The following is a 15,008-nucleotide window of genomic DNA, read 5'->3' as shown; positions in this document are numbered from 1 at the left end:
AAATTCTGAATACCAGTGGTTGCTTAGTGAAGTTTATAAAGGTCTCGACAGATAATCCTGCCATGTAGCAATGAACATCAGCCACTGCTTTACTAACACTAACAATATTTTAAACACCACTAATAATATTAACAAGATCATCACCTTATTCTGATCTGATCTGAAGTATGATTCCATAGTTCACCTTGCAGAAATGATCTTCTGGTGGTGGGGGAGGACCAGGTATGACTGAATGTGTTTTAAATGCTACAGGGAAGCCTGTTACTTTGTATGGTGATTTGAAACCAAAGTAAAAGAAAGCAATGTTTTTCATAAGGCTTTTGTTTATTGGTTCTATTAATATTAATGATTGAGTGTCTACTAATTAGTATGTGGTGACTGTGCCTTGGACATGGACAGCCTCCACCATCAAGCAGCCAATCCAGTAAAAACATGGAATGGCTCAGAGACAACTTATGTCACACGCAGACACATATCATGTTCACAGAGGGTTACAGAGGGCCCCAGGCAGGGTCCCTAACTTAGGCAGACAGATCAGGAACAGCTTCTTGGAAAGAATGACTTGTAGCCAATGTCAAACTGCTCAGATGCTCACAATTTGACTCTCCGGGCAAGGAGGTTGAGCCTTCTGCCAAGAATACCACACAGGAATTGTAGACCTTGTGCTAAGAAGTGGTCCTGTATTAGTAGAAATAGCTGTTGGGGGAAATACATTTGATCATGTTCTCCTTTCTACTTACTCTACAGAAAGTCTTGCAAGCGTCAATTATGGGCCTGTATCCGGTACAGCGGCACAGATTCCCTGAAGAGACAGAAACAGCTCAGTTATCGCTCAAGTGCCCCAGGCAGAGGCGAGGAACGTCAAGTGAATGACACCAGGAAGCATGCCTAAACAGAGATTCCAAGAAAGCTCCGTTTGATGTCTTAATTTTGAAATCTTGTGTCTGAATTTTCATCTTTGCATCAACATCTTGGGATATTTAGTCAAGAGTCCTGAAGTGTGGTCAAACATCTCACCCTTCTGTACTTACTCTCTGTAAATACAGCTTATACCTACCCACTTCTTGTGACAGATGGTCAAATGACGCAATCATTTAAAGAAAACTTATTCTGTAATTATAGTCAAGAAGGGAACTTAAAGAAAACAATGGCCACTTTATTGAGATGTCACTGACATACAAATCCATATTTGTCTAATCAACTGACTGATCAGCGATTGGGATATGCAGAGGTAAGTGTGCACCTGGGGATCCAACCCCACAGCCAATACCCTGAGCTTTCCCACCACCCTAGGCCTCCTCATGCCATCCATTTCTTTAATCATTCACCAGAAAGAAGGTATTTTACAAACTATCTACCATCTCAGCGACTGTTTAATATATAACACAGTATTGGTAGCTGTAGGAACCAAGTTGAATTTATTGGACTTATTCAATTTGCATAACAAACTTTGTAACCCTTGAGCTATAATTTCTCATTTTCTTCTTCTCCCACCTGAGATAATTGCTATTCCATCACAAGTCTATTCCCTACGTCTACAGACTGGACTATTTCAGGTTCCATGTATAAGCAGGAGGATACAATGTTTATTCTCCTGAGTCTGACTTGTTTCAATTAGCATAAAGTGCTATGGTCCCTACATGATGTTACAAGTGTAAGAGTCCACAATTCCCTGGAGAATGATACCTTGAACTCAAACAGTATGTAAATGCAAAGAGTGTTTTATTCTGAAGAAGTCCAGCATGCTGGTGTCTCCCATTACCGAGAGAGACCCAAGTGAGCTTGCAGACTTGACTTAAGCCCATTAGGGAATTCAGAGTTAGGTGATCTCTATGTTAATCATCTGTTTGGTCCATCTCTATGGACATTCCATTACCAGGTGTGGAGGCTGGAGACTTGCTGGGAAGCTCCATGAGCTGTTACTGAGGAAGTAGCAGAGGAAGTCTGGAAACTGCTGTCAACCCATTGTCCTTGCTTCAGGTCAGTGACTGGGACAGTCCATTACCTGGGTGTGAAGGCTGGAACCTGGGGTTTTTCTATTAGTAATTGGTTGCCTGGACTTGCCGGGTTTTCAGGACTAGTCTCCTTAACTGACAATTTGAAGTCTGTCAGAATCAGCCGAGGCTTCTCACAAGTGGCAGGATTTTCTCCCCTCCCCCTCCCTTTTAAGAAAGATTCTCCTCCTTATTAATACTTACTATCAGTTTTTGACAGAGGCAGAGTGAAGGAAATAAAGAGAGACACGGAAGGAAGTTTCAGTTGATAGAACAGTTACTCTGTAACAGTAAAGTAAAGGTAAGCAGCTTCTGAAGTTGGGAGACAGCTAAACACAACATTGTTTACCATAAATGCTTGGTCAGTGCTTTTCTTACAGTGGCTCTGTGTTCTTACTCCACCCCCAATATGAGATCATATTTTACGTGTGTGTGTGTGTGTGTGTGTGTGTGTGTGTGTGTGAGAGTGTGTCTTCCTGTTGGTATGTACAGTATGTGGGCAGGCCAGAGGTGGACACTGGGTATCTTGCTCAATTGCTCTCCACATTATTTTTGAGACAGGGTCTCTCACTGACCCTGGCATTTATCAATTCTACCAGGCAGGCTGGCCAATGAGTTTGCTGATCCTCCTGTGTCTGATGCATGCTTCCCCAACCAGCCCAGCGCTTATACACCATCACTCCCGACTCTCACGTGGGTGGTAGGAATCAAAACTCAGGTCCTCATCATAAACCCTTTACTGACAGACTGACAGCCATCCCCGAGCCCCTGAGATCGTATTTTAGAAACAACACAAGATCAAGTCTATAGTGACTGGTCCCAAATCTTCATTATTTATACATTTCCCACCCATGTCTTACGAATTCTAATATTCAAGAATCCTTTGTCAGTATTTACAGCCATAATGCAGTGATGTGACCTCTAGGAAATCAGGCAGGACCCAGGTTAGGTGCTATGTTACTCCTTTGAACCTGAGTTTCCTGTGAGAGCCCTGGAAGCATTTCATAGAGGAAGTCAACATGAGAGCTTTAGACTCTATTCTGAGCAGAGATAAAAGAGGTCAGAGACAAAGACAAATAGAGCCAGGGAGCGTTTCACCGGGGGACATTTCTGAGCTCAAGGACCTTCTAACGCTTAAAACTTGTTCAGAGCCTTATCGATGAGCACTCACGCGAACGCATGTGCACTCGCGCGCGCACACACACACACACACACACACACACACACACACAGAGAGAGAGAGAGAGAGAGAGAGAGAGAGAGAGAGAGGGAGGGAGGGAGGGAGGGAGAGAGGGAGAGAGAGAGAGAGAATTGAATTTGGAGTCACGGCTCAGAGTGGAAAGGTGTCATTACAATGAGTATCCACTGCAGTGCGGGCTTCTGGACTTAGACGCTGCTTTTGCTAAAGATCACTGACTCTTCACCTGGGCTTGCTGACGCTGATGGTAACTAGACCCAGGATGACACCTGCCATCTCTGCCTCACTTCAGTCTGTCTCCTTTGCCCTACACTTGAGTGAGATTCCTGATCCACTGTCCACGCCTGTGTGCTGTGCTTTACAGTGTTTGTCCAAAGCTGTTATTCCTCTCCCTTCAAGCCTACCAAGACAACTAACCATTTTTAAGAGTTACAGGGACGGTTCCAAATATCCTGTCCAGACTCTTGAAGTGGGGCCTAGAAGTTTTCTGCTATTGTCCAATAACTCCCAAGAACAGTAGAGCCCTACAGACAGACAGCCGGGAATGAACCTGCCAGGTTAAGAAGCAGCCATCTCCTGAGACGGAATCCCAGGCTCACAGCTGATAGACAAACCTCTGGTGAGTCAGTGGAGATTACCCGAGTCACAGCAGCCTCCTTGTCAGCGTGGGGAGGCAACACGGAGGCCCAGCTGTGTGGTCCCCTGCCCCTTGCACTGTGCCCACTATTTAAAGCCAGTGTCCCCGAAAGCAGGGTTAGGAGACATTCACTCTCCCTCCCCCACCCCCAGTACAATCCCACCAAAAATGTAAATCCCTTCCTGCCCTTCCTGACACTACCCATTTGATCTCTCCAGGATGAGGGCTGAGACCAGGTTTGTGGGGTGGGAGGAGATTCTCCAGAGTCACGCCTCTTTCCTAGGACCCCACAATGGGAAACAGCGGGGACAGTGCAGCACTCAGACATTAAAGGTCTTCCCCAGGGTGGACGAATAACCCAGCTTTCTGTTTGGAGAAAACAAGAGAACAATGTGGAGAGAGAGGAGGAGGCTCAAGCAATCTGTCAGTCAAACACAATGTGCAGATCTGGTTTGCAGGTTGACTTCAAGAGATCAACTCTTCCCCAGGTGGGATAATGTATAATAAATCTCTCTAAATCTCAACTTCTTCATCTATGAATTGAAGATAATGGCAACTATCTTAAAACATTATTTAACTAATTGCCAAACAGCATTTAATTTAGCACACGGCATATGGTAGGTGTCCAATTATTACTGTCACTATCACTTAAAAATAAAACCATACTTACCCCCAAGGGCATCAGTTAACTGATCTAGAGAGGGCTCTGGGTGGTTCCTGAGCAGAGCATACATGGACATCACCATCCCAGGGGTACAGAACCCACACTGGGTGCCGTGACACTTGGCGATCCTCTCCTGGAAAGCACAGCAAGGTTAGAAATCCAGGCCTAAAGCATCAAAGCAACTTCCACAGGACATGTTTGCATTCACTGAATTTGGAGAGAAGACCTCCCAAAAGCCTTCAACTCATCTCCTTTGGGCTGGTCAGTCTGACTTTTGAGCCTTCTGAGCTGCCTGACTTTAAGACACTGGTTTCTGAGCCCTTGAAGAATCAGTTTATCATTTCTGATGGTTATTCCCAGTTGTCAACATGACTATTTCTGGAATGAACTACCATCCAGAAATGGAGGGCGCACCCTGTGATCCAGATCTTGAGGCTGAGAGACACGTATTTTTGATCCTGATTTTGAGACAGAGTAGCCATGAAAAGCTTAGGCCCAGGCAAGGTGGTGCACACCTTTATTCCCAGGAGACGAAAACAAGCAGATCTCTGAGATCAAGGCCAGCCTGGGACAGAGCAAGTTCCAAGCAGCTTAGATCCAGACGTGGTGGTCCACACCTTTAATCTGGGCCACATGGTCTACAGAAGGAGGATGCACAAAGGAAGATTCTTCTTTGCCTGCTGGCGCTTACTTGACAGCTCATCTCTTGGAACCTACTTCTGCATAAGTATCCCAGCTTCTACAGAAGATCAGCTGAAACGCCCAGCCTCATGGGATCAAGCAACTACTGGATTCTTGGACTTTCCACCCACAGCTGCCCATTGTTGGGTGAGTTGAACTGCAGTCTGTAAGTCTTTCCAATAATTTCCCTTAATATATAAAGATATATATTCCTGAGCCTCTCACCAGTCCTGCCCCAGTAACCCACCAGCTCAACTGACTTAGAGTATCAGGGCGAAATAAAACTGTTGTCTTTTAAAGACTTCTCAACATGCAGTGAGGGGAAGTAGAAGAAATGACCAAATAATATTCCACTTGAAAACATGGACTACACACAGGCACGAACACTCAGTGTATTACGAATGAGTTGATCTTCCCACAGCTGTTAATGCTCTAGCATGCAGTAGTTTACAATGCACCAGAACCCAGAGAAGCATTGCCTCTATTTCTTCTGAATCTTTTCATCCCGACCATTTTCTCTTTGGAGTCTGGCTTCCAAGAGAGAATTGCATTCTGGCTACTGTCTCACAGCAGCACTGACCCAGTGAGAGCCCAGTGTCCGTTGAAAATGAAAAGGGCCTCTTTGCCTGTGTGAGGGCAAGTCTCACAGGGTGTCCAGGTAGCATCCCCTTCTGTTAGCTTAATGGGTTTCAAAATATTAAAACCAAGCTGTTTATCACACCTACAGAACGTGAAGTTTGTCTCTTTTCTACATGGCTCCCATCTTCTACCCACTGCTCACATGTGTCCTCAATAACTAGGTCAGGACAGGGTGTGTTGGGTGTGCTTATCCCATACATGGAGAAGCACATCCACCGAAGGGGTCTAGGTCTGAAGACAGCCCTCAGAAAGGCACTGCTGTGAGAAAAGCTGCAGACTCTGTGGGCAGAGCTTGCCCTCGGACAAATCCAAGTTCAACACATCTTTTGGGGCTGATGTGTGTGCAATATTGTCAGTTCAGCCTTTAAATCAAGTTACTTTCCACTTTCCAATAACAACCTCCGAATTGCATGTGTCTGGGTCGCTGCACCTCTGGGTTTGGAGACACAGGACGGACCATCCCTCTAATCAGAACACAGAGGGAACGAAGCAGGTCACACCAGCAATTCCTTGAGAAGGGCGTCTTCTAGTCTTCCAAAACGTGTTCCCAAGAAGCCAGTCACTCACGTATCCCAACATCCCATCTTAACTCTCAGCCCTAGCTGAGCTTTAACTGTTCTGAGTGACCAAGCAGCCCAGGCCAGACTTCCTACTCTTCATAACTCCAAGTCCCCTTACGGGAGCAGGGCACCCTCACCTGAACAGGATGAAGTCTGGTCCTGGTGTTGCCTATGCCCTCTACTGTGGTGACTGCTGTACCGTACAGAGAGCAGATGGGGGTCAGACAGGCATTGACAGGATGATGCCTTCAGAATGCAAAAGAGAAACACAAATTACAGGACGTGGGTGGGAGAGAGGACTGAGCACCCCTGGGCGCCTCCGGGAGGCGGGTTAGGAGTGATGGCTCTTTATCTGTGTTTCCTCCTCAGCACATTTTATAGACACAGCATCTGAAAATCAGAGTGATCTATTCAAGGTCACAGCTGGAGTGCTGGTGGCGGAATTAAAATCGGAATTAATTCCAATTTCTGAACAGCTCCAACCAACTTAATTATTTTCCTTCCAGATCGGGGCTGACACTCTCTAATTGCACATAACCGGCCATGAACCTTAAGCTGCTTCCATCCTGCGGGTGGAGCTAGGCCAAGGCTGCTGGGCAATGACGTGAGCTTCCTACTGCTCTTCAAAGGAAGAAAGGGTGTCAGGTAAAGAGCTCGTCCACCCCACAGCGCTACTGCTCAAAATGCCCAGTCCAACATAACCCTTAAAATGTTCTCACTTAGTAAACACAACCACAGACGGGCAATAGACACAAGAGGAAATATTCAAAGCCCATAATCATCTGGAAACACCATTTTATCAAATAAAATCATAAGTATTTTCAAAAATCATAATGTCCATCATTTATAAAGGCCCGGGGAAACGGGACTCCTACCACTCGTAACAGTGCAAATATGCACTCTTGGAGTTCTTCTGGGAGACAGTTCATTTAGAAGACGTAAAAATAATTTTAAAATTCACATGCTCATTAACTCTGCAATTACACCTTTGTAGATATATCATAAGAAGATGGTCATGGACAAAACATTACCTATAAGACAGTTCACTGATGAATGCTAAAAAGAATCCCCTATTTGGGGGTTGGTTTTGATGTTTCAAAATGATGTAAAACCCAAAGCTGTTAAAACTGCATCTATTATTTGAAAAGTATTCATGAAAATTTAAGAAAAATTTGCATGTTCAAGCAGAACATAAAGTTTGCTTCCATAGGATAAAAGCAAAAAAGAAAAAAGAAAAAGAAAAGGTGTCCCTCACTGATAAGTAAATGCAGGAATCTGGTGACTGTGTGCTCTATGTGCTGGAAGGAGCTCAGGGACTGACACTCACTAGTGAACAGAGACAGAACAATCCCAGGAGCGTGTACCTTCTAGCCAGGGAAGACAGACGACTGAAAGGTCACTGAGACCATGAGAAGGACTGTGGATAAATGAATGGTTCGTGTGGAGAGGGGGGATTTGACGTGTGTGGGGAATCAGGGAGAGATGAGAGTATGAATGCTTCTGCCAAACTCTGGATGATCTGAAGGAGTTCAACATGAATGGCAGATGGATAGCACATGTGTAGGTCCTGAAGTGGAAATGAGCTAGACGTCTACGAAGAGGAGACAAGGAAAGTCAGCAGAGGTGAAGCACAGTGGATGTGGGAGGCTGCTACGACCTAGAATCAGGCAGAACTCAGGTAGCAAGCAAGTGCCAAGGAAGGTTTCACAGGGACAGTGAGTTTGAACATGCACTCAACCACAGAGTCTAAATGTGACATACTGTACGACCATCTTGCTTTAAAACCAAAATAAGCCAGAAAAGCTACAAAGTCATACTAAATAATTAGTCATCTCTTCAGGAGCCATTGCAGTTGGTGGCTGCAGGTGGAGGGTGACTCGGTTTTCTTTAGGGTGCTCTCTGTGATGTGCTCCAGGGGATGGCCCCCACACCCATGAGGACATGGGTTGCACAAACTGGATTCAGTGGGTTATAAAAAAAAAGACATGAAATGGGAGTGGGGTGTGTCCAGGAATCAGGGGAGAAGAAGTGGGAGAACGATGATGATAAAGGGTATACATGTATGAAATTCTGAAAGAATTAAATTAAAACATCATATACATGTATAAAACAAACTCATCCTAAACACGGAGACACTTAAAACCACTATACTCTATTAAGTGTCAAATCCTAATAAGAGAGGAGATATATGAACACTTGCTCTCAGCCCTAAGATGCGGTTGCTGTCTCTGAAATGTAAGGGAAATGAAGAGTCTGACTTATATAGGAGAAAGGAAGGCGAAACCAGAAGGTTATGTCAGCACACCATTAATGGTCCATGTGGATGCAAATAAAGGGTTAAAACACAAAGCTGGACTCTTCCCCATCAATGTGCCCTGGGTGCTTGGGGTTGGGGGCAGTGGCTCAAAGTGGAGGTGAGGAAGAAACTGAAAGAATTGTCCCAGGTCCAAGTACTGTAACAAAGAACAGAATGGACGGAACTGAGGGAAAACTCTAGGCTTTCATTGAGTATAATGTTATCATGTTAGGGGCTAAGAATAAGGCAACATGGCTGCCAAAGATCTCGTGATGCCTAGAAGGTAAGAGAGGAGACCAAAAAGGAACTTTCAGTATTCTAAATTGCTGACGAACTGGGAGAGGTTTCTCAGGGAATGCAGGCATAGCAGAGCCCTGGCTTCTACTCAGACCCAAGTCTTCACCCGGAATGTGGGAAATAAGGAAAAGTGCTTTAACAAATGCATGAGTGGAGTCCCAGAAGAACAGGGGAGAGAGGACAGAGGCATCGTTAACTTTGCGAAACAGCAGTGCATTGAAGGCAAATGGACAATGTAAACGAAATAGGAAACCACGGTGGTTTGAAGTAGGAGTGTGGTGCCATCTAATTCTTCCTTGGAGCAGAGCTATCTGGCTTTCAGAGAGAGAATGCATGCAAGGGAGCAAGATGTTAGTAGGCCCCAACTGTAGGAGCATGAAGCATGGCTTAATTCTCCATCGCCATTTCAAAGCAGTCCTCCTTCCCAGACAGCACGAGTCAGTCAGTCTCTTTTCACCCTGAATGGGGTAATTTTTCCAATCTATTCATATTCTTGTTAATCAGGGGAATCTTCAGTGCTCGGCATAGTTCTTTCCTCACAGTAAATGTTCCCCATACATTCACCAAACGAGGGAATAAAACTAAGGACGAAAAGTTCACGCGTAGCAGGCTTCGCTGCACCCACCTGATGCTCTTGGTGCTGGGGTTGTACCGTGAGATCATCACTGTGCAGGCACCGCAGCCGCCGCCTCCACAGCCATACTTAGTTCCCGTGAGTCGGACTGGAAGGAGCTCGGTCAAAGAGAACATTTCCTACATTTGTGTTTCTTTCTAGAATAGCCCTGACCTCAGGAAGCAACGCTGTCGCAGACACGGATAGGAAAGTCCAGTGTGAATTCACCAATGGCTGCCATTTAAGTCTTGCCATTTCCCGCTTCCTTTGGTATGCTACAGCTCACACCCATCCTTGGTATGAAGCTGGGACATAGGTTGCCAAGAAGAGGGCCAGACTGAAGAAGGAGGAGTCTGTGCGTGTGAGCATTTGAGAATTTGCACTGGGTATTAAGCCCTGGATGTTTGCCCTCATCACGTAGGTCTCTGATGAGATGCACGGTGCAAAATGTTATAAATACTTTGTGAAACTTTTCTGTCACGCTGAAACACAGTACGTCATTTGTCTGCTTCTTGTGAGCCGGAACATCTATCGCCTCTGATCTGTTCCCTCATTACTCTGTAGCAGCATAAACCTCTAATTTCAGTCATACACAGAGCTGACCAGAGTAGAAAATGAGTTTCCAATAGGAAACTTTATGTACGTATGTGCCTCTGTCTCCTGGGATTAAAGGTGTATACCACTGTACTGGCTGGTTTTGTGTGTCAACTTGACACAAGCTGGAGTTATCACAGAGAAAGGAGCTTACCTTGAGGAAACGCCTCCATGAGACCCAGCTGAAAGGCATTTTCTCAAATAGTGATCACGGGGGAAGGCAGGGCAGTCCAATGTGGGTGGTACCGTCCCTGGGCTGGTAGTCTTGGCTTCTATAAGAGCAAGCTGAGCAAGCCAGGAGAAGCAAGCCAGTAGTAACATCCCTCCATGGCCTGCCCATCAGCTCCTGCTTCCTGACCTGCTTGAGTTCCTGTCCTGACTTCCTTTGGTGATGAACAGCAATGTGGAAGTGTAAGCTGAATAAACCCTTTCCTCCTCAACTTGCTTCTTGGTCATGATGTTTGTGCAGGGATAGAAACCCTGACTAAGACAACCACCTTGCCTGGGCCTAAGCTCTTCACAACTTCTATGCTTCAAATCTGGATCAAAAGCCTGTGTCTTCCAGCCTCAGGATCTGGATTATAGGTGTGCCCTCCATTTTTGGATTGTAGTTCATTCCAGAAATAGTCAAGTGAGTTACAACTGGGACTAGCCATCACAGTTGGTAAGTTGGTGGGCTCCCTGCTCATTCAAAGACTCAGAACCACTGTCTTAAAGTCAGGGCGCTTGTAGGGCTCAAAAGTTACTTCATGGGGTCACTGATGCTGCTGGACAGTAGGACACAAATATAGATATTATTTATGACTTCCAGGGGAGCAAGGGATCCTTTCTTTCTCATGACCATTTTCTATTTGCTGAAATCCAGTCTAGAGGGTGGACCTCACGTGCACATCTCTACAGGTGAAAGTTGCCTGCTGAGCAGGGTGGAGAAGACACACAGGTACCAGGATTTGCCATGGTTACTGTTGTCATGTGATGAGCTCTAGAACCAGCTGGGAGATGGGCCTCTGGCCATGCCTGGGGAGGGCTACCTTGAGCATGAGTATGTTAACTTACAGGCAGACCTGTCTTAATTGCAGGTGGGGTCATTCCCTGTGTGAGGGGCCCTGGACTCTGTACGAAGGGAAATGGCCCCGCAGCATGCACACATTCATCACTGTTCTTTGCTTTGTGGATGTAATGGGACCGGCCACCTCAAGCTCCTCCCGCTGTGACCTCCTTCCCTGTGGCTGGTGAGTCAGTATTATATGAGAAATGGTGGCCTTGTTAACCATCACCAGTGGCTTTGATGTACATACTTTGGCCCTTCCCCTCAGACTTTTCCTGAATTCTTTCCCAGGTTAGACTTGCCTTGTACCTAATGGTCTGGCAAGCCTTCTCTGGCTCTCCTAGCACACGGACAACTCTCCTAACAAAATACTCTCGCGTGCCACTGTACTTTCTGGTGTCTGCTTCCTGGAGAACACGAACTAAAAATAAACTCCCACCTTCTACCCTGTTTGCATTCTGGGTTTCTAGCACTCACATTGCACCAAACTCTAAGAACTACCATACGTAGGTTCTGTGGTTAATCGGAAAGTCAGTATTTGTTGTCCTAATGGTTAAAGGTCTTGAATGGCTTTCTGGGCCATACTCAGGTGTCTGAAAGTACTGATGTTTCCTCTATGCTCTTGCTTGGAATTTCCCTATACCCAATGGAAAAGTATACTAACAACTCTCATGTTTTGCATATAATGAAGAGGGAAGACCAGAATCTGGAGTTCATGCATAACGGACTATGAGATGCAGGTAGGGTCATATTTTCTAATCTAATTTTCTATTTTTCATTTGCTTTCAGAAGACTTTGGTGTTTTCTTTCTCCAGTGGCATAAACATCAGTCCTTGAGGATAAAGCATACTGTCTGTTAATCACAGAGGAGGCCTAACGAATGCTTTTAAACATCCTTCTACTTAATTCCCTTTGCTCACTACTCTGCTTTAGTCCATCCAATTAGTGCTAAAGCAGAGGTCGAGAGAATGTTCTGCCACGCTCACTCAAACACATGCACTCCCGTACTCAAACACACCACTCATACACCGAAACACATCCACGAAGTTACACTTACCTTCTCAAATTCATACATTCATTACATACACTCAAACAATACATACCCCTCACACACTCTCACATCACACACACACACACACACACACACACACACACACACACACACACACACAAGGGCCATCATTCTCACACAACACAGATTCATATACTCTCACACAGAATGCACACTCACATATACACATTCACAGACACTCTCACTGAAATGCTCTCTCAGACACAAACCCAGTCACACACCCACACATACACTTATTCATGCACACTCATGAGGCACACTCATGCAACACACCCACAGGCCCGCATCTGTGGCTCTGCATTCTGCCTCACTGCTGGGGTGTGGGAATTCCACTGGGCCGAGAAAACATGAACCTCTAGACCGCAGTTACCCTGTGTCGGGCTCATGGGAAGCACTGACACACCACTCAGGGGTGGGAGAACACAGCCTTGGGCAGGGGCCTCAGCTCAAGTGAGAAATGGCATAGGGTGAGGCCTAAGCTGGGGTTCCCAAGCTCTAGGGTGTCCCGTTGCTGCTGGAAATCACTGGGATAGCTCAGTTGAGAGCAGTCCCGGAGCACGGAGCGGTTTCCTGCGGGAGACAGATGCACGGCTGTGTGGACAAAGCTTCTTCCATGCTCCCCGTGGTGGTTCCTGAGAGAGACAATCCTTGGTTCCAAACCACTTACTGATTGTTCATCATGGAAATGGGCCCATACCACTTCCTCAGGGCAGACCGGAGATGAAATACCTTTATAGGGAGGGAAGCTTATTGGCTAAACCCTCAACGTCTATCTAGATACATCATTAGCATGGAGAACTCTATTCTGATCTACTTGACTGTGCCAGGAAACTTGGTAAGGTGTGGTAGGCATCTCCCTGCTTCCCTACCAGATTCCTGGCCTGGAACATGTGATCACACTCCCCACCCACTCAAAAACTCTTACATATTCACAATCCCACAAACTCACACACAAACATGCTTGTAGACCATTTTGCACACACACTCAGAGCTCACTAATACTCAAACACACACACACAGAAGCTCATACACATACCTAACACATTCTGGCATACGTTCACACTCATTCACACTTACAAGCATGCACACATTCATGTACTCACTCTCACACAAACACACACATTCTCCCACAGTAACATGCAATACACTTACAGATCTACTCACATACAACACTCACAGACACACAGACTCAAACATCTTATATCTCAAAAACACACACACAAACCCTCGCACAAGCTTACACAAAGATTCACACTCATCCACACACTCATATTCCTCCCAAACTTACACACAAGAACATACAAATGCATATTAAGACATGCTACAGACTTCCAGGTATATACATGCACTCATATGTTCACATACAAAATATACACACATACACTCACAGACTCTCACAGGCTCATGGACTTAACACATATAAATCCATGCCCTCATAATACACAGCAAAGGATATGGTTCTTCCTCAGGTACGGTAAAAGCATCATCTCAGGATCAACATTGTTTTCTACCACCTGTGCAAGGGAAACATAGTTATACACCCAGAAATGAGAGCTGATGTGGCATTATGTTCACACCAGTATGGCCCTGCTGATTTGAGAGTAATGCTCCTGTGGTAAGCAAATGTCAACAGACAAGTGAAAGGATAACTCTCCAACCCCAACTGTCCCTTATCCCGAATCATCCCAGTTCTCTAAGGTGGAGGCTGTTTCCACTCACGGGCACACTAGTAACTCTGTCCACTTCTCCTGGAAAAACACTGGAACTGAACAGTGGGGTGAGGAAGGGGAAAAGCAGGAACAGAGAGAACAACAGCTGGGAGAGCAGAGCATCTGAGGGATGGCTGTAGTAACTTAAGACTTTTTTCCTGCGTACGTGGAGATCACAGGCAACCAAGTTCCAAAACACCCAGACTAAAGCAGCAAATGCATGGGCTGAGCGAGCCACGCATGGCTATGCAGCCAGGCACACTCAAGCAACTGATCTGACAAGCAGTCAGGTGCAGAAACCGAAATATGAACGCTGCTCATGGAACCCTGCTTCCTCTATTTTGATAAAATTCGTAAAAAGTGTTCTTAGCACACATGTACTACACACACATACATATATAAGCAAAACACCCATACACATAAAATAAAAATTAAATATAATGTTTTAAGTTAGCACATAAAAAATGGATTTGTGGCATTTTTACTTTGTTTCTATTTATCCCCTCCCCCACTGCAGTCCCCAGCTTATCCTCTGCTCTGCTCTCATGCCCCATGCATTTGAGATTCCTTTGGCCCTCACAGAGCAGACAGAAAGAAGCATGGCTTGCTTAAAATATTCATATAAACTTTGACCATCTTTCTCCATATGTAGTACTTTGCCCTTTGGGGAAAGAAGGAAGAGAAGGCATACATTCCATTGCTGACCCCTCCCCTGCAACTCTACTCAGGCACTAGTAGGACAAAGCAAACTCTAGAGTAACCTGTAATACACACACACACACACACACACACACACACACACACACACACACACCTTCTATAGGATAAGTTTGGCCTTCAGACAAACTTGATGCTAATTCACCAAGCTTACCTTGTCTCTCTTTTCCCTAACCCACTCACTTGGCCTGGGCATCTAGGTTTTGAAACCTGGGTTATTTCTAATTTTCTCTTTCTTTCCATCCACTGCAATCAGGGTCACCAAGTTCTGCTTCTCGGGTGTCTGAAA

At 45.5% G+C, this 15,008-nt stretch overlaps 1 protein-coding gene across 3 annotated transcripts in view; it reads right to left on the bottom strand.

Moving 5' to 3' along the window:
* Positions 1-15,008, bottom strand: part of Aox1 (aldehyde oxidase 1) — a 79,150-nt gene that overhangs the window by 50,869 nt on the left and 13,273 nt on the right. For 2 of the 3 annotated variants that reach the window (XR_594396.4, NM_019363.4), the window contains exons 2-6: positions 13,750-13,807; positions 9,592-9,688; positions 6,511-6,619; positions 4,500-4,626; positions 741-802 (exon numbers count right to left, since the gene is read on the bottom strand). Coding sequence is in view for 2 of the 3 variants with exons in the window: in NM_019363.4 (NP_062236.3) it covers positions 741-802; positions 4,500-4,626; positions 6,511-6,619; positions 9,592-9,688; positions 13,750-13,807 (453 nt within the window). In the remaining variant the exon portion in view is untranslated. The other variant, XM_039084139.2, reaches the window with a different exon arrangement.

The sequence above is a fragment of the Rattus norvegicus genome, chromosome 9 (genome assembly GCF_036323735.1).
Source record: "Rattus norvegicus strain BN/NHsdMcwi chromosome 9, GRCr8, whole genome shotgun sequence".
NCBI lineage: Eukaryota > Metazoa > Chordata > Mammalia > Rodentia > Muridae > Rattus > Rattus norvegicus.
The sequence above is the reverse complement of the archived record's forward strand: the minus strand, read 5'-3'. Positions and strand labels throughout refer to the sequence as shown.